Genomic DNA, 27,744 nt, shown 5'->3' on the forward strand with positions numbered 1-27,744 from the left:
TGTGTTGTGTGTGAGATGTGTGTTGTATGTGTTTGTGTGTAAGGTGACTGTGTGTGTGTGTGTGGTATGTGTGGTATGATATATGGGTGTGGGGAGGTGGTGGTATCTGTGTGTGTCTGTGTGTCTGTGTTGTTTCCTTAGATCAACCTCTGATGTTGCTTCTTTTTATTTTGGGAGAGGGTCTCTCATCTGAGGCTCACCAGTTAGCCAGGCTGATGACCACTGAGACCCGGATGTCCACTTGCCTCTCTGCCTCCCCAGTGGTGGGGTTACAGGCACCCATGGCCACATTGCCTTTTTTATGTGGATTCTTTTTTATGGGAACAGAGGTCAGTTCCTCATGCTTGCACAGCAAACACCTTCCCAGGGAAGCCGACTCTCGGCCTCTTTACGTTGCTTTGTCACATGGTTTTGTCACAAAGTACATGCTCCCAAGCCCAATGCACATAGAGATGTTAGTGTTCAAACTTTTAGATTTAGATATGGGGGAAGTTCAGGTAGTTAATGGAAAGAGGATAGGGTGGACTGGTTGTCATGGAATTTGGCTCTCCTAATTAATAAATGATGATCAAGTACATGGATGCTTGAGCGTCAGCTTTCCTAAAACAAAACCAGGGCGGGCTGGCTCATACCTGTCTCTGCTGAGCTCAGGAAGCTGAGGCAGAAATTCTATGAGCTTAAGGGCTTCCTGGCTCCAGAGTGAGTTCCAGACCAACCTGGGCAAGTTAGTGAAACGTCATCTCACTAAGTTTTATCATTAAGATAAAAAAGGCAAGACACGGCGGCACATGCCTTTAATCCCAGAGCCTGGGAGGCAGAGGCAGGTGGATTTCTGTGAGTTCAAGGCCAGTCTACACTATATAGTGAATTCTAATCCAGCCAGGGCTGTAGAGTGAGTCTCTATCTCAAGAAAGCAAAGCAAAAATAAAAATAAAAAACATAAAAAGAGCTGGGGATGTGGCTCGGTGGGAGAATGTCTTTAGCATATTCAAGGGTTTCAGTTCACTCCTTAAAAGCACTCATGCACACACACATACACCACAATACAAACACATACTACACACATATCACACATACCACACCACATATAACACATATCACACACATCACTCATGCTCCCCCAATCATACACATACACTCATACCACACACACACATCACATACATAGAATATCCACCAAACACACAAACACATATCATACATACCATATTCACATACCACACACACATACACACACATACCACACACCACAGACATACCATACACACACACACACAACACATACACCCACATACCACACATACCACATACACACTACATACTACACACACAAACAGACACACATAAACACACCCACACACCGCACACACACACCCACACACTACAGACATGCTTACACATACACATCACACAAACACATAAACACACACACACATAGACACACAAACACACCACTCACCTTACCAACATATGAGACTTTAAAATCACACTCCTCTAGAATGTGTGTTTCTTGGTGCATACTCACATCCCCACTGCATGCTGCTAAGACTCCTTTCCAGGGCTAGGGGAAGCCCCACTGCAATGCTTTCCATTGCTGACGCTCAACACACTTGTCACAGCCAGCTTCAAGCCTCAGTCTAGCTTCCTACTCTTGACCTCATGGGATCACACTTGAGACTCACACTCTTTCCCAGATCCGTGAGTTGGGGAAGCTATTTCTCCTCTCTGTCTCCCTCCCTACTCTCTCCCAACCCCGTGTGTGTGTGTGTGTGTGTGTGTGTGTGTGTGTGTGTGCGCGTGTTTCTAGACAGTGTCCAAATCTGCCTAGTTAGTATACCCCCAAGGAGGTTGTACATCTTGCACAGGACTTTATTAAAAGGGAAAAGGCAAAGCAGAGAGGTGGCTGAGGGGTTAAGGTACTTAGTGCTCCTGCAGAGGACTTGGGTTCAGTTCCTGACCCTACATGAAGGCTCACTTCTAGTTGCTGGAATCTAACACCCTCTTCTGCCTCTGTGGGCACCACCACACATGCACTGGTCATTCAGGCAATATACACAATTGAAAAGGACGAGTCATGAAGGGTAGGTAGGGGGAAGCTAGTTTTTGCTGGACTTTAGCCCCTGAGAGCCACCAGCTTGCACCATCTCTGGAAACTGGAGAGTTAAGCTGCCCTTATGCCCCAGGCTGGTGGAGCCTGCCAATGGATATACATACACACAAAGACGAGTTGGGGGACCATAGGAGGTAATATTCAATTCATTATTCCCCCAAAAGCTCTGCAAGCAGGAAGCAGAAGAGAACTAAACACTGGCATCTAAAAGTTGCCAGCGTTTACAATAGGCAGGACATTCCATTTGCATGTAAAATGCCCCACCCCCAGGGCCCCTGTGTTTGAACACTGGCCCCTAGCTGGGAACACTGTTCTGGGAGGCCATGAGGCCTTTGGGACATGGGGCCTAGCTGGCAGACACACACACCCATCCCAGGGTTGGGGCTCAGAGCTTGAGGGATGCTGGCTAGCTGCATTTGTCACTCACAACTCCTGCTTCTAGCTACCCTGAGAAGATGTGAGGAATCCCAGTAGCCCAATCCCTCAGCTGTGAGCTCTACCAGGCCTTCCCTGCAGTGTGGACCACACCCTCTGAGAGGTCAAGCCAGAGCCATTTCTTCCTAGACATGTTACTTCTGTCAGGTCTTCGGCCTCAGTGTCAACGAAGGTAGTGAGGTGCAGCTCAGAACCCCAAAGATTTGGAGTGTTGTAGATGACATCATAAGTAATATTGTGTAAAATTACCTATGGGGTTTTCTGTTTACATTTGCATCTCATTCCCCAAATGTCTCCTTATGTATATGTGAACTTTCCAAAATCAGAAATACTTCTGGCCCCAATTCGTCTTAGCTAAGGGCCACGAAGCCTGGAATGGAGAGTGGCCGTGGATAAAGCAAGCCATGGTCAGTGAGCTGGCAGAGACCAGCTCACTGGTCTCTAGGGAGAACCTTTTCATGCTGGGAGATGGAGCCCGTCTTCTACCATTTGCAGTAACAGCCTGGGGCCATTTCCAAGCAGGGCAATGCTTCACAGCCCCTGGGCAGCTGGGCTTCTCCTCAATCTGTAAGATCAGCTCTAGACTCATGAAGAAGACTCAGCAGGCATGTACACTCACACACTCTCATACAGATGCACACACACACACACACACACACATATGCTCGCACATACACACCAAGATAAGAGAAACTGGCAGACAGCAGGCCCCTTATTCAGTGCTTGGATAGGGACGTAGAATGTTTCTGCCTAGCATGTTGGTGGGTTGAAGCTGAAGGGCTACAAGGTGGACAACTCACATAGGGAACACCATGGCTCACAAAGAAAGTATGGGACAGTGGTAGAAACCTTGGCACACTGCTTGGGCTCTGGGGCTGATTCATAGACAGGCATAATGACAAATGAGGTCTGCATAATTTAATTTAAGGGGCTGAGTGAAGGACATGGATAAAACGTCTTTCCCTATAAACAAAGAGGACATTTGCCAAGAAGCCATGGGACATTGGAAATGTTAGCCATGCTTAAGCTACAAATAAACTGCCACTGCATAGCAAAAGGCATAAATAATTCAGGCCACATTCTTTGACCAGAACACAATAAAAGTAGGTATTAATAATGAAAAATAAACACACAAGGCTCCCAATCTTCAAACTTCCAGATAGTTGGAAACTTAAGAAAGGTCCCTCTTAAGGACTGTCAGGCTAAAAGAGAACTTAAGATCATAATTACATGCTATTTAGAAAAGAGTAAGGAAGGGTATGTTAAAATGAATGGATAAAGCCTGCATTATAGTTTGAGGAGAATTCATAGCCTTAATTATTCTATTACCAAGCCCAAGGGGACAAAATTAAATGGAATAAACATTTCCCCCTAAAGATCTTAGAGAAATTTTTTTTTAAATGATCAACAAAATAAACCAAGAAAAACAGGAGGCAGGGCCAGGGAGAGAAATTAATGTTGAGAAGCGGGAACAACACTGGCAACCTAGAGCTGGCACTCTCTATTTCTCTCCTCTCCCATGTGTGTGCCCTTGTTCGTGTATGCATGTGCACGAGTGTGTTTGGGGTGTGGTGGGGATTGCAACAACCATAAGAAAAGGAGATGAAGTGGCTTAATTTGAGGGTAACCAAATATGCTTAGCATGAGGAATCAGAACACCGAAGCACAGCAAACATAGGCAAGATTTTTATTTTTAATGCAAGAGCACATGACTTCTAATCATAGACTTAATAAAATCCAAACATTCCGTAAGATTCAAATTATCAAAATGACTTCAAGAACACTTGAGATGGGAGGGGAAGCAGAAGGAGAAGAAAGGGAAGAGGAAGGAGGAAGAAGGGGAGGAAAATGGGGGAGGAGGAGAGGGAAAAGGAGAGGGGGGAGAAGGAAGAGAAGGAGGCGGAGGAGAAGAAGGAGGAGGGGAAAGAAGAGAAGGAGGAGGAGAAGGGGGAAGAGGAGGAGGAGGAGGAGAAGGGAGAGGAGGAGGAGGAGGAGGAGAAGGGAGAGGAGGAGGAGGCTTTTACAAAGTGCACCTCCACTAAAAGGTACCAGGCCCAGACGGTTTCATGAGGTAAACTTGTTAAAGCTCTAAAGAAGGAGCAAGCCACAAGTTATTCTGAGACCTAGAAACATGTGGCATTTCTCTCAGCCTGTACACTCTGACCACTTTCTACCACAGAGACAAATCATAGCTCAGCTGGTGATGAAATAAAGCATGCTTTCTCCGAGCAGGTAGCCGCACCATGGTCTTTGATGTCATGGAGTCCCTAGAAGCCCCTTTGTTTTCCAGCTCTTTGAGGGCAGAGGCTGCCCTGCTGACCTCCCTCTTCCCAGAAACCACTAGGCATGCTATAAGCTGCATCTTGTCACCTAACCCTGGCTCTTCTGACTCTCAGCCATGCCAGGAGCCCACTAATGCCCAGGCATCCTGCCTTTAATCCAGCCTCTTGTTCTTTCTTCGGTTCCAGCCTGTCAGCTGTTGGCTAATTACTGCTCATGTCAAAACAATTACTGGGAAGAAAAAACTAATTTTCCACTCAACCATTTCTCCCCACACAGCGTTCCCTTCTGACCCTGTGGTGGTATATGGTTCTCTACTCCAGGCTGGCACATTCAGAAAGCACGTGAGAACCATTTAAAGCCCTTGAGACCCCAGGACCCTTGCCTACGAGCATCCCCATCCTCTGGGCTCCTAATTCACCAGCCACTGACCATAGGACAAATGAAGCCCACGTGGGGATTTCCTGGGTCCCAGCCTCTGGGGGGGAAGTAAAGTCAGTCAAAAATTACTCAGCTACAGTGCACAGGGCAGGATGGGACATAAGAAAATGCATGAAACTACCAACTCAGGGGTTTCTATGATTTAAAAAGGGGAATGAAAAGATCCAACCGCTTGGTAACTGTAGTAACTTCAAAAATAAATGTAAACATGGGCACCCACACAGTGACCTTCACCTCATGACCAGTCAGACCAGGCTTGGGAGATGAACAATAAGAAGAGGGGAAAGATACCTGGATAAAACGGAGAAGGAGGTTGATTCGAGGAGGGGGGTGACAGCAGAGAGGGAGGGAATAGGAAACCATGGAGAGACTAAGCAACAAAGCCAGCGGTCTCTGCCACTTGCAATTCACCCTCCCAGGAGCTCGGCCATCTCTCTTCAGCCCCACTTCCTGTTATAAAAAAAGTTCCTTCCCAAGCCCCAGCCTCCAGGTTTCTGTTGCCCAAGAAAACAAACTAACAGATGATTAGCCCTGGACACCCACATGCAACATCTCAGGCTCTGGCCTAATTTTCCATCTCTGGAACGAGCATAGGAATTTATTCTTCCTATAAAGAAAGCTGGGGGCTCTGGGCCTCATTGTTTTGGAAACCCGTCCATCTATTCTTTCTGACTTTCCTCCCTCACATCCCTCCCTCCCTCCCTCCCTCCCTCCCTCCCTCCCTCCCTCCCTCCCTCCCTCCCTCCCTCCCCTTACCTACCAAATCATCCATCTATCCATCCTTCTACTTACCCATCCATCATCTACCCATCCACCCACCCATCCATCCATCCATCCATCCATCCATCCATCCATCCATCCATCCATCTGCTTATCTACCTATCATCTATCCATCCTTATACTTACCCACCCATCATCCATCCATCCATCCATCCATCCATCCATCCATCCATCCATCCATCAATCCATCCACTGATCTACTTACCCCTACATTAAACATAATGAGTCACCATGGTGTTTCCCTAGCTGTAATAGAGCATCACTTTTGAGGGAGTTCTTTATATGTGTACTTATGTATGCTATGGATATCATGTAGTGTCCAGCACTCCTGCACACCACACCACACCAAACTCACACACACACACACACACACACACACACACACACACACACTCATATACAGATTCATGGAGGGCAATGATATAGACTAGTATGGAATTCACTTTTGAGAAACACAAACTACAACTGCAGGAGACACTAGACTGGGTTCTGAGGCCAGCACCCTGTTTATAAACAGGCACAGCTCTGCCTCCTTTCAGTCCTAGCATGCCTTGCAGGTGCCTCTTCAACTCCACTTCATCAGAGAATTCAGAGCCCCCCTTAGGCTTTCTGGAAGAGTAGTTTTAAAGAATGACCGCTTGTTCCAGAAACTTCTGTCTGGCCAGTTGGTCCTTACTGTATGTCTTGGCTGTCTAGTATGTAGATTGTGTTCCCAAAGATGAAGTTCATGGTGCATTTTCTCCTATGGCTGTGATCGGGTAAAAGCCTAGGACAACATGGTGGGAATCAGACTCTTCAAACACCAGGATCACAGGTTCTAAAGGCTTCGCAGCCCCATTTCACAAGGAAGCACCATACTCTTCCCCACTGATGACAACTGGGAGGTTGTGGAGCAGGCTTCCAGCCTGGCTACTTTCTAGTCCGTGATGTACGAGAGCCCTGCTCCAGAGGGGCAGGGGGACCTAGAGTTCCCTGACCTATGGCTGAGCTTGAGGGCTCGGGTTGGAGCCCTGCAAGGGTCTCTGCTCAGGGGAGACATAGCTGTCTGCTGCATATTCTCCAGGTTCACTTCTTCTCAGGCTCCTCCCAAATCCTGGCAGGTCCTAGGTAATCCTGGGCATCTCCCCTGCACCTGGATCCCCTTGGTATTCCAGAGACTTAAAGATGACGCCTAATTTGGCCCAATCCCTAAGGCTGGCAAAGTCTGTCCTTAAACCCTATTTTCCCAAACACTCTCACCTACGCCCTACCAGGGCAGGCTTTGTAAATGGTAGGGAACCCCTTGTAAATGGTAGGTGTTCCCATCTTTAGGAAAAACAGCAGCTCAGTGCACACTCCAGGTCCAGAGGCTCCGGAGGAGCTCCTTCAGTACAGTTGCTCTGTTAGATGCACCAACCACTGGCTGCAGGTGGGTTTTCAACCAAATTTAAATAAAATATAAATGGGGCAGGGGTTCAGGGAAGCATCTTAGACTAGAAAAAGTGTATCTCCGAGGAAAACGTATCAAGTCCAAGTGAAGTCTGACATTTAGTTAAGAGTAACACGCGAGGCTGGCTTCCTCATTCTGACAGATGGACTGTGGGAGATACTCACAGGGGAAACTGAGTCAGGGCTCTACAGAGCAGCCTGAGACTGCAGCTCAGTGGCAGAGGGCTTGTCTCGCATACATGAGGCCCTGGGTCCCGTGTCCAATGCTACCATTCCCTTCCCCCAGACTGAATTTGAAAAGAAAGGGTGTACAGGGACTTGTTCCACTATTTTTCTACTTGTTTGTAAGCATAAAAGTGCTCCAAAAGATTTCTAAAGTTATTAAATTAAAGTGGGTTAAAATCTTAGTTTCCCAGACATACTAGTCACACGAGAAGCACAAATGGCCATTGGCCTCAGTTCTGAGCATGAGATACAGAGCACGTTCACGGTCCCCACAAGCTCTATAGGGAGAACAGCATTGCTCTCTGTTGTCCTTTATCCTACAAGTGACTCAGACATGATACTCAACGAACGCACTGCCTTACTCCGTTTTTCTCCCTCGTGCCTGATACGATTTCTCTCTCCACAAACCAATACTTCCACAATGTGTGCTACACCAGCCCAGAGAGGGACTTTAATGTTATGTTACCAGCAGTTACTGAAAGGCTCTCAGGAGCTCTGTTGTGGCTTGAATGGCTTTTCATTTAGAAAGTCTGGCAGCAGGCAACCCCAGTGAAGCCACTGAATCCACAGAGCCTCATAACTCTGGTGACATTAAAAGAGGCAATGTGGGCCAGGTCCCTGGCTCAGTAGTCACTGTAAATATCGCCTAAGGTTTAAAAAAGAAGACTGTTCTGAGGGCTCAGGTTTCTATGTAGAGCTCTCCTCCCCAGATGGGAACCTGGCTGTTTTTGCTAATAGTGAGAGCCTTATCCCACAGAAGGCAAGAGGGCCCCTGGAATTAGGACTGAGCTTCCCCACCCATACCCTCCACCTCTGTGCAGGTTAATCTGTGGTTTCCCGGTATTGTTCAGTATCCCATGATTTTCTTCAAGAGAGACCAGAAGGATGTCTGTGGTCTGTGGTCAGGAAATGTGACTGGGTTTTCTATATTGCCCTTAACACACACACACACACACACAGACACACGCACACACACACACACGCACACACACGCACACACACACACACACACACACATGCATGTGCACTTGCATGCACATAGGCAAGACACACAAGACACACACACACACATACAGACACACACAGACAAAGAGACACACACATAGACATACATACAGACACATAGACACACATACATAGACACAGGTATACACACACACACACAGACATAGGCACAGAGCTATACACACACAGACAGACACACACACACACACACACACATAGACATAGGCACAGAGATATACACACACAGACACACACACACACACACACACACACATAGACATAGGCACAGAGATATACACACACAGACACACACACAGACACACACACACATAGACATAGGCACAGAGATATACACACACAGACACACACACATAGACATAGGCACAGAGATATACACACACAGACACACACAGACACACAGACACACACAGACACACAGACACGCACAGACACGCACAGACACGCACAGACACACACACACACACACACACACACACACACACACACACACGATGTAAAACCTTACCACTCCTAACGGAGAGCCGGGTACTTGTGTGGCTTGGCAGCTGTTCGCACCTCTCCACCTCCACAGGCAACATGAGATCCAGTGTGTTCCTTTCTCAGCTCACCTGTCACCAGCTCCCTCCTGTCCAGACCGCTGACACCTCCCTCAGCTGGCCCCTTTCTGTTCTTAAGCAACTGAGGCTGTTGCTGCCTTTGCACCTTTGACCTGCCTGTTCCTGGCCAGAGTCATTGCCTCTCCGACCCCTCCCCAACCCTCCCTCATCACTGTCCCCAAATCTTGTCCTAAATGTCACTTCTTTGACGAGGTCTTCTGATTCCCTAGCCACTGTCACAGTGCCCCACTTTCACTCCTTGTCAGAGCGTGCAGGGATTGCCTGGCCTATTTCCTTTGTGCTTATTTGTCCAAGTGCCCCAGGATGTCTGTTCTTGGGAGTGGGAAACAGTGGCATACTCGGGGATAAATGTGGTTGACGGAGTCCACGAGATGGCTCAGCCAGTAAGTGTACTTGCTAGGCTAGCTGACAATCTTAGTATGATACCTCGATGCATAGGGAAAGGACAGAACCAACTCCCCAAAGTTGTTCTCTGACCTCTGATATTGTGACACACACACTGGCACTCACATTACACACATACACATAATAATAATAATAATTTAAAAATTAAAGAAATTAATATACTACCACAGTGACTTTCACAGAAACAAACAAAACAGAAAGCACTGAGACCTGGCCCTGTTGGATCTTCACACAGGAGGTTTTGGTGTATCTCTGAAGCAACCTTAGGTCCTTACTGTGTCTGTTTACCTTCCCATAACAGTACTCAATCTCTGTGAAACTAAATGAGAAAAAGTGCTAGGGAAAAAAAATCTTGTGACCCCCCTACAGAGAAATAGAATGGCCACCACTTCATTCTTTATTTATTAGATTTAGATTCAAACATAAGTAAAGAAGATGATAGCATATGCCAGACCCTATTTTCACTGGAATGGTCCAGGAAGATGGAGGGTTGATGACAGAGGGAGGATGAAGAATGGATGGAGAGGGTGGAAGAGGGATGGAGGGTAGATGAAGGAAGGAAGGGAGGAAAGTAAATGGAGGGAAGATGTGGGAAGATGGAGGATAGAGGGTGAAAACAGAAGGTGGGAATGGGGATACAGAATGGGTTAAAGTCTGTGAAGGGAGAATGGTTGAATGGAAGCTGGAGAAGGGTAGAAAAGAGCTGAGCCCACTGTGGGAGGCACCATCCTAGGCAGGTGGTCCAAGGCTGTGTAAGAAAGCTAGCTAATCATGAGCCAGTGAGCAAGCCAGCGAGGGCTGTTCCTCCAAGGTTTCTGATTCAACTTCTTGTTTGTGTTCCCACCCTGACTTCCCTTAATGATAGGCTGTGACCTCTAAGCTGAAATAACCCTTTTCCTCCCTTAAATTACTTTTGATAGGAGTGTTTTATCACAGCAGCAGGATGAAATTAGAACAGGGATAGAAGGTAAGGTGGGAGGTAGAGAGCACATGTAGAGACAATGGTAGGAGGAAGGGTGGAGGGTCAGTGGATGGCTGAGTTATCTTTATGCTCCACATGATCAAAATCATGAAGCCAGGTCAGGCCTTCTCATGGTCACCCTCTGGGTTACTAATACATGACTGATGAAAAAGAAGCCTGCTGGCAGAAGCAACATGGCTCAGACCCCAGGAAACAAGTAATAATCTTACCAATTAAAGACTGCCCCTGATAGTAGACATACTTGGATTTTAAGTAACGGTGGTGGTGGGGGAAGGCCTCAGATTCAGTTGGGATACACTCATCAGCATATGATATAGCTGATGTGCCCCACACTGAAATGGGTGGGAAACCAAAGAATGCAAGACATTCTTTCCTGTCCTCATGACCAACAAACCCCCGAAAGACCAATATCCCTACTGTGTGCAGTGCTAGATGGATGTTTTTATACCTCAGAACAATTTCTGAACTCTCACTGTAGTCCTGTAAGGCCAGGAGTCTTTGCTCTGGTCCTCCCCTGTGCCCTTTAGGACATTTAACAAGAGCTCTGGAATCTTCTTAGAAGATGCCTGTGAGTGCCTTTCCCTGGGACAGTCTTAGACCCTACCCAATGACCACTGGAGGGCAGAGCCTCTCGGAGTTGAGATCACACAGGCTGGCAAACACATGACATGCAGTCAATGAACACAGTGGGAGTCCCTGTGAAGTGTGTGGGTGCATCAGGGTGACTTTCAGAACAGGGTGTGCCCACCAAACCTCCAAAGAGAGCACGGCCATTAGGCTCCGTTGCCAGGGAGCTGGTTGGGCAGAGACTCTATGGTCTTAGACTTGGGAAATGCCATGCTAAGTCGCTGAGGTGTGGGCAGCCACTGCCTAGGTCCCTCTGACCCACTTCCCTATCTCCCCATCCTTTTTAACCCCCCAGAGGCCCGGCACACTTGAAGCTGGGCCAAGAAGTGCTTTTGACATGCTTCTAGGTGATAGAGAGTCTATGACTCCTAGGCCTCTGCAGAGGTCCAAGCCAACTCCACCCAGTGCTCCATCCGCCACAGGTGACAGCAGAGGACTTTGATAAGCCTCTGTGCGATGAGTAGACTTTGAAGAGGCAACTGATGACTGAATTCATGCAACAATGAGGCCAGGTTCTGTGTGGAGATGTAGAGACCAGAGTACTAGGAGACATTCAGGCCCTACCCCTCAGTACATCATGGGAGGAGAGCCTCAACAGAGAGAAGAACTAAGAATGCACTGATACAGATTGAGAGGTTGAGGACCCCAACCAGAGTGGCTGCTGGGAGGAGGGAATCACAGGAGAGATGATAAACTGTTTTCCCTGTAACTCTTCAGAACATCTAAGTACTAGGACCTAAGACATTTCTGAATAATTAATTCTCATATACATATAGGAATGTATGTCTCAAACAAAGCCATTCAGCTGCCTCTACAGATAACGCGCATCCCAACAAACAAGCCCATTTCCTTTCCAGAACATTCTGTTCAAAAATTCCCCCGTAAAACTCGACCTCCTTTTAGCTTCAGCTCCTCGATGAAGATGTGAGCCATATGGAGCTGTTCTGCCCTGCATCTGGAAAGATCTCTGATCCCTGACTTCATCCAGTCAGATCTCATCCCAAGTACCCCAGTAGCCAAAAGTCTTAGGTACCCAGAGCTGCAGCTGGTCCTGCCAAGGCACGACCACCATGTTGGGAAGCAGGCTTTAGGGACATAGTCTGGACCATCTCCAGGTCTGGTTCACAACATACCATAGCAGCTTTCAGGCCCCAGGACCCACAGTCTCAGCTTCCCAGTGAAGGTGGGTATACAGCCCTCCTACTTATCCCAAGCTGCTGAGTGGCTCTTACCTGTTGTAGGCAGAGAGCTCCTGTGAGGGCCAGGGCTGGCTGAAATCCCAGGAGAACTGCTGGGACGTTCCCAGGTGGTCTCTGTCAAAGGAGAAACAAGATCAGTTGGAGAGTGCTGAGATGGAACTGAAATGTCACAGAGCAGAGTGAGCCAGAGGCTCACTTCTTCCTTAGAAGAAGGACACCAAAGGACCCCTTCCTTCCTTTCCTCAGCCCCATAGGAGTCTGCTTCTTGCCTATGTCCCTTACTCCCCAACCTCACCCCTCTTAGCAAGAGCATCTCTTAGCCAAGGCCCTTCTTTGCATGGTGGATCTGAAGAGGTAGCTTCTAGCTACAATCTTCTACCCTCCCCCATCACTCTTTTCTACCTCTGTTCCTAGGGCTTCCATTTCTAGTCCCAGAAGCCCCAGCTGTACACCAGGCAGTTCTTCTCAAAGCCTATGGTAACATCAAACCCCAGTGTTCAGAACAAAGAACCTGGGTTTGTAGAAAGTGGGTCCTCAGCCGGGCGTGGTGGCGCACGCCTTTAATCCCAGCACTTGGGAGGTAGAGGCAGGTGGATTTCTGAGTTCGAGGCCAGCCTGGTCTACAAAGTGAGTTCCAGGACAGCCAGGGCTACACAGAGAAACCCTGTCTCGAAAAACCAAAAAAAAAAAAAAAAAAGAAAGTGGGTCCTCAGCCAGTGGGTGAGCCTCAGGCACCTCGGACTCTGCTGCGCTCTCCTTAGTTAGGTCATTTGTTTTTTATTTTAGAGTCACTGTCTCATCATGTAGCCAGAGTGACTTGTGATTCTCCTATCTCAGCCCCCCAGCCCCCCAAGTGTAGATGACAATCATGTGCCCCTATGTGCATCCTGTTCTGTGTCTCGGTTGAACTACAGTTTTGAGTGGTCTTTCTGGTTACCTCTCCCGAGACTCAGCTACACAGGCTGATCAGAAATTTTAACCAACACTCTAGCTCTATTCTTGTCCCCCAGAGCTTAGGGCTATGAGTGGACTTCCCACAACATTATCTGATGGTAAAAAGAATAACTTTTTTAGTCAGGTGTGGTGTTTCACATGATCCCTACACCAGGGAAACTGAAGTAGGAGAATGACAAATTTAAAGCCAGAGCTTGGCAAGATGGCGTAAAGGTAAAGGTGCTTGCTGGCAACCTGACTTTGATTCCAGAGCCCACAAAGTAGATGAAAAGAGCACATGCATGCACGCAAGCAAGCACATGTAAGCACGCCAGCACGTAAGCACTCATGCAAGCACGTAAGGACATAAGCACGCATACATGCACGCATGCATGCAGGCAAACACCACACAGGTACACGATGTACTAAAACAAATTTTTAAAATTTGTAGCCGGTGGTGGTGGTACACGCCTTTAATCCCAGCACTTGGGAGGCAGAGGCAGGTGAATTTCTGAGTTCAAGGCCAGCCTGGTCTACAGAGTGAGTTCCAGGATAGCCAGGGCTACATAGAGAAACCCTGTCTCGAAAAACAAACAAACAAACAAACAAAAAAATTGGAACACGGAGTGAGTTCAAGGCCAATATGGACAAATTAGTGAGACTTGTCTGGAGACAAACAAATAAAACCTTTTCTCACTATACACACTTTGAGAATGCCACGAAGAAACAAGCATTACCCATAATCCCACCCTCAGAGGTAGATGTTCCCAACAATTTGGTATCTATGTGTCCGTTTCTTTTTGTTATTTGGGGGGATCTATTGGTAGTACTTTTTGAGGGTCCTGTCTAGCCTAGCCTCAGACTTGTAGTGAGGCTCCTGGCTCAGTCTCCGGAGCTCCAGGATTGCAGGTGTGAGCCACTGCACGCTCATGGTTGCTGACTGCTTTTGTCTTTGAGAGAGAGCATGCCATCCCGCACTCCCTCTCCATGTGACTCTCTTTTCAGATCACTCCAGGAGGGCTGGAAAGCCCAGGCATTCATCTCCATGATGGCAGCAAGTGAAGGGACCAGCACCCCAGCTCTGCCGCTGGTGACCAGTACAGTCTGAACCAATTCCTCAGGCACTCACAGCCTCAGTTTCCCCTTCTTAGAGGTCAGACTGCTGTCTGAGTCTACAGGGCTCAGCCCTGGTTTTCCTCTTTAGACCTGGCCTCCTGGCTTCCCCACCTGAAGATCCAAAAGCAGAAACCATCTGCTCCGCTTTCCCTAGTCAAACAGGTTGGGGGCCTGAGATGCCCCTCTTGTCAGTGGGTTACTGGTCCTTGTGATCTTGGTTCTCCCACATGATCTGATCTTCCTGTCTCTTGGCTCTGCCATCTGTATCCCAGCCCTGGAGCTAGTAGACTGCTGACCCCAGAACCTGGCTCTTGTCTTGAGTCGCTTACCTGTAAAAACTCCTCCCCAACCAGATGGAAACATGACAGAGTACAACCCCATCTTCCAGCAAGCAGTGTCCTGTCCTCGTCTGTCTGTCTGTCTGTCTGTCTGTCTGTCTGTCTGTCTAGACAGCCTTCTCGGCAGGCCTGGTTAGCCTGCACTGGTGATATCTGAACATGCCTCTTCTGTTCCCTGCCTGTTCTCATACTTGGAAATCACCATCTTATGTATTTAAGAAGTCTTAGAGTGCCCCCTCTTCCATGGAGACTTCCAAGATTACTTTCTTTCTCTAGGTCAGATATTGCTGCCCTTCAAAAAAGCCATGAGAGTCGGTATGGCAACCTAGCACCCCCAACCCCCACATCTGCTGACCAGTGAATTCCTCTCAGGATGCTGGCTCACACAAAGTGATACCTGAGGCAGGAAGGGGATGGAGGTAGACATGGGGGAGTCAAATGTTCGAGTGAAAAATTCGGAGGTGCCCCCTCCCCCAGCTCTGAACTCCAGGTAAGACTATAGAAAGCGTTCAGTACCACAGTGTGTATTGCTTGCTGTCTTCTCCAGGGTTCCTTACCACCACCCTCCCTGCTGACCCTTCTGCAAAGGTATCTGCCTCAAATTTGTCTGAGGACTTGAGCCAGGACCTAGCACACATATTCCAGCCCTTGGATGGTCACAGGTTTTCACCCTGACATCTGTACTTTGTCCTTTAGCACAGCAGTCCTGACCGGTTCACTCTTTCACGAATGGCTCCTAGCCAGCCAACAGGGCTGGACATTGTGACAGTCCATGGGCAACCCCCATCTGGTATGCTCCTCAGCTGTCTAGGGATAAACAAACTCCCATTCTACCTAAGCTCAGGGAAAGTCTCCAGAGAACCGTGTCCCATTTGTTTGTGCTGCTGACTCCGTTCCTTTGGTGGCGGAGGCCACTGACCTTATTTTAGATGGAGGAGCACCTCACATACTCACATCTCCAGCTGATGTACAGATTTTGCTATTTTAGCTTCTGGTCACCACAGGGTCCTACTTCCTACCCTCATCCATTCATCCTTCTGGTACTTGCTAACCACAAGCTACTAACATGCAGGGAGAAATAAAGACATAGCCTGAGCAGCTATGCTTTGCCCCACTTCCAGGCAGGTGACAAGGTTGAGCCTGAGCAGCTGTGGGCCTTGCTGGCTCCTTTCTAGGAAGACTGTGAGGAGGGGCATTGCAACCCTGTGTGTGTGGGGGTCTCATATCAGATATCCTGCATAACAGGTATTTACATTCTGATTCATAACAGTGGCAAAATTACAGCTATGAAGTTGCAACGAAGTAATAATGGATGGGGGTCACTATAACATGAAGAACTGAACTAAGGGGTTGTGTCATTCAGAAGGTCGAGAACCACTGGGCTAGGGTACCTTGTAGCTCAGGAGGCTGTTGCAAATGTCTTGAAACCCACAGAAAGAAGCTGGCCTGCAGGTAGGTACTTGCTCTCCAAGAGGTTCCTAGTCAGGTCCTTAGTCCTTCTGGTACCTCCCAGTCCCCTGTGAATGCTACGTCCTTCTGCTCCAGCTGGGCTTCTGAAGGAATAGGGACTCTGACTGAAGCCACCGCCCAGCCTGTCTCCTGGCTTTGACAAGATCTAACCTATGTAAGACTTGAGGACAACTGCAAGCCTGGAGCAGAAACAGAACAGAGCCAGACTGTCTGGAGAGGCATCTGGAGAGAACACTAGAGCTTTGGCAGAGGAAGGATCACACCAATAGCAGAACCATGACAGGTGACACTACTCAGAGGGAGGAAGCCATGTCCAGGTCTTCTGCAAAGAAGACCCTATAATCTGCTTACAGTGACCAGGCTCTCTGGCCTAGGTCAAGAAAGACTGAAGAAATGGTTGAGAGTCCAAAGAGCCCAGATCAAGGCTCTTGTGCCTTCTCTGGACTTCCATTGCTAGGACCCTGAATTGCTCCAAGGTGGCTGTTGTCACCAGGGCTAGGGATACTGTGTAAGTTGCAGTGAGCCATTCGCCAGAGACTCTTCCTATCAACGCACTTGTGGAGAGCAGTCCTGACAGAACACACTTTCACAATGGCAACCACTTCCTTTGGAGCTTGTCCACTGTAGCCAGGGCAGCCAGACATATGTAAACAACTGGCCACGGGGAAAGCCAGCTCAGGGAGCCCGTTTACTCCTCTTCTATGCCAACAGCCATGATTACTGTTCCCTCACAGAGGCTTACAGGGCCTTGCCTTCAGAGAACAAAATTTATAAGAGAGCACAATTGAAAAGTTGAATGTTATTATGTTAAATTCAGCTTTCAAAGTACCATACAATACAATACTCCTTTATATACAATAGTGTGCTTTTATTTTAATATAATAATGCTTAAACATTTAATGCTTAATACATTAATACAATAATGATTAAGCAATTAAGACAATGAGAGAGGTGGGAGCTATTATTTTGACATAGTGGACTCTAGACTTTTGGGCCCCTTGCTAAGATTAAGCCTGCCTGCACTGGAGCACACACCTCCACTGAGGAAGCTACAAGTACTCCTGGATCTCTTTACTGGTCCTGAGTATTTGCTATGGGTCCATCAATAAGCCTTTGTGTCTTCAAGTAATCTCCACCCTTCCTTCCAATGGCTTAGCTCATCTTCAGGTCTACATGGTGGCTTCCTTCTGCCCTCAAATGCTGCTGGCTAAATAATAGGTGATAGACAGCAGGAGCAAGCTTCGAAGTCCTCTTCTGCCTACCTCTTTATTCCTTTCTCTTTCTTTAGTGGTCCTCCCCTGCCTGCTGCCTGTGACAAGGTCCCATGTAGCCTAGGTTGGCCTTATGCTTACTATGTAGCCAAGGATGACCTTGAATTTCTGATCATCCTGCCTCTACCTCCCGAATGCTAAGATTTATTGACATGTTCCACCATGATCAATTTATGTAATGCTGGGGCCCAACCCAGGGCTGGCTGTGTGCTAGGCAAACACTCTACCAACTGAGCTTCCTCCCAAGCCCCCTTCAGTGCTTCTTGCATTCTCTCTGCCCCATATTTAGGTGGTCCCAGCAGCATGTGACCAGGCTTAGGCAAATGGCAGTCTTAAGATCTCCCTTTCTAGCTCTTGCCCCTCCCTAGTCAGGAGTAGTGTCCCCAAGTTGCCTAGCTCCTTGGTATTCCCCGGCACCGGAATGTAAGTCATTCCAGGAGAGCTTCAGGAGCCCCAGTGTCCTGACCCAGGACATCTGTCCGCTGAGTGTCAGATGCTGGATCTGTAGTCACTGCTTCCTTGCAATGTGTGTTTGCAGCTCCAGGATGCAAGCCCAGCTCACTGGCCCTCAGAAACCAGCAGCAACTCCAGTTTCCTCCTCCTCTGCATCTAGGTATTCTGGACCCCTAGCTACTCAACGTCTTCTAGTTAGGAGTCTCTGGCTTTAAAATACCCAATGGCCTCTTGAAATGGAATGAGCCTTAAGCTCCGACCCCAGCCTCTAAGCAGGAGAGAACGTCCTCTCTTTGGACAGTTGCCTGTTCCTGGAGACATCTGACAGTGTGGTACCAAAGACCATCATCTCCCAACTGATCTATCTCTATCTCTATCTCTATCTCTATCTCTATCTCTATCTCTATCTCTATCTCTATCTCTATCTCTATCTCCATCTCCATCTCCATCTCCATCTCCATCTCCATCTCCATCTCCATCTCCATCTCCATCTCCATCTCCATCTCCATCTCCATCTCCATCTCCATCTCTATCTCTCTATATATAATGCATTATGTATTTATAATTATATAATATCCATTACATATTACATTATATAATATTATACATTATATAATTATTAAGTATTATATATTACACATTATATATTATATATCATATGTTATATATGGTGTGGGTAAATTTGCATGAATGAAAACTTTTCCTACAGGGCTGGTGGGAGGAAGTTGTGCCAAGAGACGCATTATATTAGGCTTAATGTTGGTTCATGATAGGGATAATAAAGCAAGGGGATCAGGGAAGTGGGCAAAGCATTCGCTTGCAAGCATGAAAACTGGAGTTCAGAGCCCTAGGGCCCTGTGAGATGCCAGGTGGGCATGGCACCCTGCCTGTAATTTCATCCCCAGGGTGCCACACCAGAAGCTGGCTGATTAAACCAGTCACATCGGGTAGTTCTAGGTTTGATTGCAGGACCCTGCCTCAGTGAGTCAGGGAGAAGAAAAAATGATTCCCAACCTCAACGCTGGGCTTCCACATGCATGCACATATACACATGGACCCTTCCACACATATGTGCCCAAATATATGGAAAAAACATATACACATATGTACATCACATGCACATCTGAAGAAAGAAAAAGCAAAAAGGAAACAATGAGGGGGACAGATGATATTATTAGAAGGACACTATCATGTTAACAGGTGACTGTGATGGCTAATCTCAATTGTCAACGTGACTGGGCTAACAAATGCCTAGAGGATCTGTGGAGCAAGTGTCTGAACATGCTTGTGAGGTTGTTTTCAGTGAGTATTAGATCACGGGAGCTCTGACTTAGTAAATGGCTTAAACCATTGATGAATTCATGCTATTCTTGGGAGGCGGTAGTAGGCAAGGTGTGAGTGTGTGTGTGTGTGTGTGTGTGTGTGTGTGTGTGTGATACTTGGATGAAGCAGGTCACTGGTATGCATCCTTGATGGTTGTATCTTATCCTACCCACTCCCTATGTTTCCTTCATCTGCTTCCTGTTGGCCCAGCTATAGAATGCCCTGCCATGAGGGAAAACCCTTCCAACACCATGAGCCCAAACAAATCTTTCCTCCCCTGTGTTAATACAATGATCACGGAAAACCTCCCAAGAAAGGGATGTTTAAAAAAAAGACATGGGAGAGGTTCATTAGGTGTCTATTGCAAGTCTCTGGTTACTCCAAAATTGGCATCTCACATGGTTTCAGAAGGTCGAAACTTAGAAGTGGGTTTAGCATGGTGGCTCTAGTGCAGGAACTCCCAGACAATGGTAGGAGAAGCTATGGCATCAGCAGCCAAGAACATTGCTACTGAGCTGTGTACAAAATGGCAGCTAACTCACCCAGAGTAAGCAAGCCAAGGGAGAGCAAGGCAGAAGTCACACGTCTGCTATAGCCATAACTCAAAGTCCATCATGGCTGCCTGGTCCCATAGACCACTCTTGATAGAGTCTAGAAAAGGAAGGGACATGAGTAACACGGGTTGGGTTCACTGGGAGCCATTTTGTAAGTCACTTACCATGACTGGGAAGAAACCAGCGCCTATCTGAGGGAAGAGAATTCCAGACCCAAGGAATAAGAAGGGAGAAAGCCCTGAGAAAAATCATGCCTGCTATCTCCTAAGAGCAACAAGAAGAATGGAATGGCCAAAGAGGACATGGTGGGTGGGGTGGGGAGAGATTAAGGTCAGATGCAGTAGGGATGGGTTAGCTCAAATGGGAAATGGTTTCTAAAGTATGGTCCATGAGGGTCTGGAATATCAGCATTGTCAGAAACGTGTTAGAAATGCAGTTCTCAGGCCCTGTCCTAGATCTCCTGAGCCTAAATTGGGTTCCAGGTACCTGCATCATACACCCTCTGGGGGATTCCATGGTCTGTCCTGGATCTTACTAATCATTACAAGGATGCTGGCTTTTATTGTGAATAGCGTGCTTTGAGCAACGAAGCAACATGATCTGACAACCACCTCTGAGCTGGTCTCTTGGACTGGGCTACCACATGCCCTCTGCTGTCTCTCTCTATCCAGCCTGACAGTCCTATAAAGATTGAGACAATCCTGGACTCTTCTCCAGTAACCTCTAAAGGAATACTAGAAACAGGGTGTCAACAGCAAGAATGCAGTAGATACCACCCCTGGACCTTAGCAGACAGCCATGGTGCCACCAGCTTTGACATCAAAGTGAAGGTACCACTGAGATAGTGTCTCTCTCAGCCAAACTCAGGGGAATCAGGATATCTGGGTAAGACTGTCCCCATGACCTTAGCTAGAGACCTAGCCTCCTCATGTATGACTCTCTGGAGGGTGTACAGATCATTCCTAAAACCATCTAATGGCAACTCAATAAAGAGAGCATTCTTGGGTAGCTTCACTCTGATTGTTCCTGTACCAGCTCATGGCAAAGCAGGTGTCAGGTTCTGCTAGCAGACCCTTAGCAAACAGAACAACACAAATGCTTCTCTCTAGTATCATCCCCACTGGCCCCTTCCTGGAAAGAACTGCAGGACCAGCCCTGCCAAATCATGAGCCATGTCCCAGGCATGTTTGAGAGAAGTATGTGTGCTTCCATCTGTTGGGGGGCCTGGTACCTCCAAATGGATCCAAGAGGGTGCACAGAGCTCTGCAGTATCTGAACTACATTGAGCTTCAGGGGACAAGAACCCTGTCCAGAGCTTTGGTCCCCTCCTCTGCTTCCCTGCTCCCTCTCACATGCCAAGCCTCTGTCTCACCATACCCCACCTCTGTTTTCATCTCTTCATAGAACACATCTCCCAGAGAAAGAGGTGAGAAAGTATTCTTCCCACACCAGGAATAAAGATAAGCTAAGAAGATAAAGATTGAGGGTAATAGCTGCATTACTCAGAGACTCCAGCTTTGAACTGTCCCAGGCTGCACAGTGGTCTGGAGATGGGCAGGACCTGCAGACTTAACCAAACACTGAGGAACCCTGAGAGCATTTAATGGGGGCTTGCCTGCCCCCCTTAGGTGGAGGGGTAGTGATGGTTGACAGTAGTGTGAGAAAAGCATGTCTTGCTACCAAACCAACAGGTGTGTGCAGCCAACTGGCACTTCACAGCTAATAGGCCCTGAGTCTCCCTTGACAAAACTGGAGGCAGATGCCAAGAAGGAAACCGTATCTAATCCCAAGCCTGATGTTCCCAATCTGTGCTCAGTACCCAGTGCTCCTGGCTCATTTCTTGAGGCCAGTTTTGTGTTAGAATCTCTAGGGCCATTGGTCTGAAATGCTGATTCCTAGGCTCCGAGCCTGATGATTAGGTTCAGTCCATGGCAACAGAACCCAGAAACGATTGTTTTTCATTTGGCAATCTCAGTGATGAGTCAGCTATGGGGAAAACCCAGGGAGCCCATTGTAAAATCATCATGGAGTCCCCTCACTGGCAGGACTGGACAAGCCCCACAGAAAGTGTCAGGCTTAGGATCAGGTAAGATGCACGCTAGCAATACAGGGAAATTTAGGGAACTTCCAAATGCTCACTATATCCATTCCAATCTTCTAAAACTACCAAGGTCGTAGTATCTGTCCCCAGAGAGCCCTTGTCTGCATGAAGCTTGGCTATCCATCCTAGGGCTCGAGACTATTTACCAATTGCAACGGAGTACTGAGAACTCATAGCAAGCCTGCATCCTCAGTCTGTTCTACAACAGTTGAGCATGAGGAAGGAGAAGGTGATCAAGCTGAAGACAACACCGAGGGTCAGGACTCTAGAGGCAGGGGGATAGTCTCATTCTAACTGGGTGGAGTCTCCATGACCTGCTGGTCCAAGCTGCTTGGGCACTGTTGTCCAGGTTTTCTGAACACTGGATAAGGACATGAGGAACAGTCAGAGCAGCTGGGTGAATGACTTTCCTCCTACCCTGACTATACATCTGCTTTTCCATCCCTCCCACTACGGATGCAATCCGAGAGCTGAGACTCATCACCTCAGCCTGTATCCTACACAGAGTAGAGCAGGTAGGTCACCAGGAAGTGTTTGACGAATGAACAAAGACTCAGTTCAACACAACCATTACAACTCAGTAACATGGCTAGTGGCTGATTCAAAAAATGGTCGGCCTTCTTGTATGTGTATGTACAAAGATACGGAGAAAGAACAAGACAGAGCCAGGGAACACAGAGCATGCCATTTTCTTCTCAGTATGTGAATCACAAAAAGTCACAGCCCTGCTTCAAAAGTACCAGGGGCTGGGATGTAGTTCAGTGGTATAGTGCTTGCCTTCCATTGACTAAGTGCCCAGCACGTCAAGTGAATAAATAAATAAAAGGGAAAAGGGCATATATGGATAGTTTACAGAAAATTACAACCAATTATACTGATCAGTAAATAAGAAAACCTATTAATCTCCCTCAAACTCAGAGAAATACAAACTAGACTAACAAAAAACCACATTTTTATTCATGGGATTAATATGGTCCTTCTAGGTTGACCACTCTTAATGTAGATCCGGAGAAGCAGGGCAGACAAGGGGCTGACTCTCCTGGACAGACTACAGGTGCCTGTCAAATTTCCTTTTAACTGGACAACAGTTCTAGTTGTGACATCAAATAACTGAGATTTTTTTCCTTAGTATTTGTTGCTAGAGTAGAAAAGTCCCGGAGAAGAGGCCCAAGTGTCCACCCACCGGGGAGTAATTTCTGCGGACAGAACGGCATTCCCCACTGGGAGAGTGAGGAAGGCTGGTGTGGAAAGTGCGTTGCTATGCACACAAAAGTCGTCATTATCACGAGAAGGAAAAGTCTGTGCTGCCTTACGTATAGAAGTTGCTGACAGAACACCCTCAAAGCGTATCCTGAAAATGGAACCTCAGTAAAACAATTATTTTCACAGATCACCCCACTACCAACAACAACACCCTGCTTTTGTGTATGCTTTTACTCCCTATGACTTGGCCACCCATGGCCCAAAAATGTTAAATAGAAAACTCCAGGAATAAGCCATAGGTTCAAAGCTGCGCATCATGTTAAGGAGCACAATGCAAGCACACATGCTACTGTTTAGCTCACTCAGAGCTGACTGGCTCCTTTCTCCAAAGGATCCACATTGTATGTACACTAGTGATCAAGGGTCATAAGATCATGCATGGTGCACCTGTCTAAGTCACTCTCCTTTCTTCCCCCAGCTTCCCCGAAGTTCCTGGGTAGTGATTCTAATTTTCCAGTGTGCCTGGGAGAAACTTGTGAAGTGCTTTCTTGAAGTGCACAGGTGAAATATTTGGGTGGGGTGGAAATCTTCACTGGGTTGGCACAGGAATAAAGATGACAGGGAATGGAAAGGACAACAGACCCATGCAGACAGAACCAGCTCATCACAGAGTCCACAGGTGCTTTCCAGGGCTGTCTCAATAACAGGCAAAATAGAAAGCTATTTGTCATACATCTTTTGAAATTAATGTCCATGTGGATTAAAACTTTTAAGCATGGAGGAAATAATCCAGAAGGAATGGAAATCATTTCAGACCCCAAAAGACCCAGAAGAAATATCACCGTCTAACATCAAAGAGGAGAAATCATAAAAGCTGGCTAATCCATATGTTAAAAATAAATTAAAATATGGCAATCAGGGCAGCAGAGAGGGCTCAGTAGTTAAGGTATTTGCCATACAAGCAAGAAGTTTGGACTCCCAGAACTTACATAAATGCCAGGTGGGCATGGCAGCTTGCCTGTAGTCCCAGATCAGAAGGTGGAGCCAGGGGATTCCCTAGAGCAAGCTCTGGGTTTGTCTGGGAGAGCTTGTCTTAAAGTACAAGGTTAAAGAATGGTCAAGAAATGGTCCTGACCTCAACCCAGGGCTTCCATATGCACATGCGCCCTCATTCCTGCTCACCTTAACACATGTGTGTTCAAACACATACATATACACATGCCCTCTGCACACACATAAATATGAAACAGAAGGAAAATCACCATCAGAATTCTACAACATCATGAAAGTTAAAGCCATTTGCTATATACAATGGAGACCTTTCTCTAAGAACTCCCATGATGCCTCATGCCTGAAGCCCCACACCTTGGAGAAGGATTCAGGTGGGGTTCTTGAGTATAAACCCAGAGTGGGCTACACAGCCAGACCCTGTCTCAAATAAATAAATAAATAAATAAATAAATAAATAAATAATCTAAGCAAACTCTCATAGATCATCGGTATGGCTACTGGGATCTGCCAAGAGTCTACATAATGGACTCTACCTTCTACTGTTGGACCTTACTAAATGGCTCTTGAGGCTCTGAGGCTCTGTTGGTCCTTGAGGAATGAGAAGCAAACTCAGAGAGAAATGGAGGGCATGAGGCCTCCCAAAGTCTTAGACATGGGGGCTGATTTTCCACTCCTCTTCACATCTCAAAGCCTCTGTTAATTGCCTTTCTTAAAAGCCATCATAAGTAGCTTTCTAGTCTTCTAATAAGACCAAACCAGCCCAAGGGCAGGCACAAGCCACACCACCCTGTACACAGTCAACCCATCCAGGGGCATCCACTGGATCTGGGATATTCTCTCATGACCCTGTCTCGGGGATGATGCCTGAGACTTCTCCACTCAAAATCATACCTTGCAACTGCTCCAAAACCCCTCCTCTCCTAAAGAGGCATTGTCTTCTTACATGATACCTTACTAAGTTGTTTGTTTTCTGAGAAACACAGCATTTATTAATGCTAGCCACTCCGATTTTCTAATCCTCGTGCGGAAGACTTTCCAGTAAAAGGTGTGACGTTATGTTTATAAATAATGCTCAAAACTGCTGAGAGTGTTGCTCTTCACAGGAAAGAGGAGATTGTCAGAAAGAACTAAAATTAGTTTGGGAACCAGAAATAATTAACAGTCTCTCCTAGGCGCAGCTGAACAGGTGCTTGCAAACACACTGGGTTCTGAGTAAGGCTGTCCAACCGACACACTGCGGACCCCATACTCCTCTGAGAGCACAAGGCCCTTCCTAATCCTAACCAGTGCTTCAAAAGGTACAGAAGTTCCCAGCCCAAAACCTATTCTTATGCTCTTTTCTAATGTCAAGAAAAAGTACTGGGGACAGAGAAGACCCAGCTTGCTGATAGAATGGGAGACTCTAGAGTCGAATGCAGAAAGAATCCCCAGGAAAAGAGCCAAATCAGATTCAAAACCCTCTCTATAAAGAGGGCAGAAAAACCTGTCCACCCAGCCAAATACTATGCAGAGGGAACCTGGAACAGGAGCCTTGGGCAGAGTTTCTCAAAGCTCAGAGCACCCCAGGATCACCAGGAACTCCTTCCAAGAGGCTGCACATCAGGCTGGACCCCCCAGCTTGTGATTCTCACGTCTGTCCTTTGAAGCCTGAGAATTTGAACGCTAAGTTCCCAGACACTTCTGTGCCAGAGGCAGGGACGAACACTGTCCTACCAAGCTGCAGCTGCTGCAGGTGCTGCCTGCATCCAGGTGTTACAGACGGGCCACTCAAAGTAACACGGCAGAATGAAAACACTCCAGGAAGTACTCCTAACCGGATGGGTTCACTGTTCACCCGCTCCCACCTCTTCTCATGGGCAGTACTGCTGGCAAATATAGAAACTTCTTTTCTCTTCCAGGGTCTTGTCTAGAGCCACTACGGATGGCCCCGTGCTCGCCATACTGCCAAAGGCTTCTCTATTACATGGCCACCACCAAAGAGAAGCTTTCCTGAAGCCTTGGAAGTGGTGTTGTCTTACCTTTCCACCATGAAGGTTGAGGGCCAGCAAAATGGCTCACCAGGTAAAGCATCTGGTTGCCATGCTGGCCTAAGCTTAATCCCCAGGACCCATACGGTAGAAGGAGAGAACTGGCTATTACTGACTATTATAAGTTGCCCTCTGACCTCCATATGTGCACTGTGGCTCACATGCACACGCATACACACACACACACACACACACACACACACACACACACACATACACACACACACACACACAGAGCCGAGAGGCCCTGGGCTGTTCCATGTAAGCTGTGAATGTGTGCTAGAGCAGACATGCTTTCCCTATCAAGGAGCCAAGTGCCAGTGTGGAAGTGTTGATGTTACAAGGCTAAATAAGAACATGAAGCTTTGGTAATAGAAATTGAAAGGCTAAAAAGACACAGCCAAGCAACCCACCAATCAACAGCAAGCAGAGGACTGGAGAAACGGGCAAGCTGGCCAGAGAGACCCAGGTGAAGAAGTCTGAGCCCAACAGGGAAGATTCTCTGAGGGTATAAAAGAAAAACTAGCCAGGTCCAGATCAAAGCAGCCTGAGGTTTGCATGGCTATCACCAGGACCTCCCCAAGGAGCCCCGATCCATTTACTAAAGTGTTAAAGTCGAGCCATTTTCAGAAGGGGCAGCCTCCACTCCCAGCACACTAAGCTTACAGTCCGTTCAGCGTTCCTCATGGTTCCAGGAGCTCTTTCTTCCGGGAGCAGTGATTTCTGAGCATGTAGACAGGCAGATGGCAGAAGGACAGAAAGCTTCAGTCAACAGCTGCCATGCAAGACTTTGGTCATTATCTAGTCAAGGATGCTGAGGCCCGTGAAGGTCTTAGTGGCCCTCTGCATGGCTCTGCTCACTGCTCACAGGGAGTAGGCACACAATAAACATGGGCTTCTTGCATGACTAACTTCTCACCCGGTTCTCTGCCTCCCACACCTCTTGGAAGAGCATTCTACTTTGGAATCCAACTCAGATTGAAAGAACAAAAAGCCATTACCCCACTCCTAGATCTGCTTCCAACAATAAGGATCCCATGGAGGGGAACGGTGCCAGCTTTACATACAGAGGCACACTCATCCGCAGTTGTGCGTGATAAACACTTTAAGCTTGACATTCTTGGTTTCACAGGATTTTTTTTTTTTAAGCTTGAAGAAACCTTCCTTAGTATACTCAGGCAGGAAAGGAAATTACAGCCAAGTCACCAGGAAAATTCCCTTGAATAACTGATATGGACTTCGGGAAGCCTTCTTCATGGCCATTTACATGGTGTCTGCCCACTCCACCCTGGCAAGAAGCCATCAAATGGCTAATTAGAGCTGGCCACAGAGAAGGCCTTGAGCAAACATTTGTTGCTCGATAACCAAGTCATGTGGTCCATGCCCACT

General features: G+C 47.3%; 1 protein-coding gene across 7 annotated transcripts in view; it reads right to left on the bottom strand.

Moving 5' to 3' along the window:
• Nucleotides 1–27,744, bottom strand: part of Gas7 (growth arrest specific 7) — a 240,601-nt gene that overhangs the window by 45,256 nt on the left and 167,601 nt on the right. For all 7 annotated transcript variants that reach the window (XM_029483457.1, XM_085829912.1, XM_029483459.2 and 4 more), the window contains exon 3: nt 12,589–12,669. In XM_029483457.1, the coding sequence (XP_029339317.1) occupies nt 12,589–12,669 (81 nt within the window). The remainder of the gene's footprint in view (nt 1–12,588; nt 12,670–27,744) is intronic.

The sequence above is a fragment of the Mus caroli genome, unplaced genomic scaffold (assembly GCF_978045245.1).
Source record: "Mus caroli unplaced genomic scaffold, Mus_caroli_1 scaffold_13, whole genome shotgun sequence".
Lineage (NCBI taxonomy): Eukaryota > Metazoa > Chordata > Mammalia > Rodentia > Muridae > Mus > Mus caroli.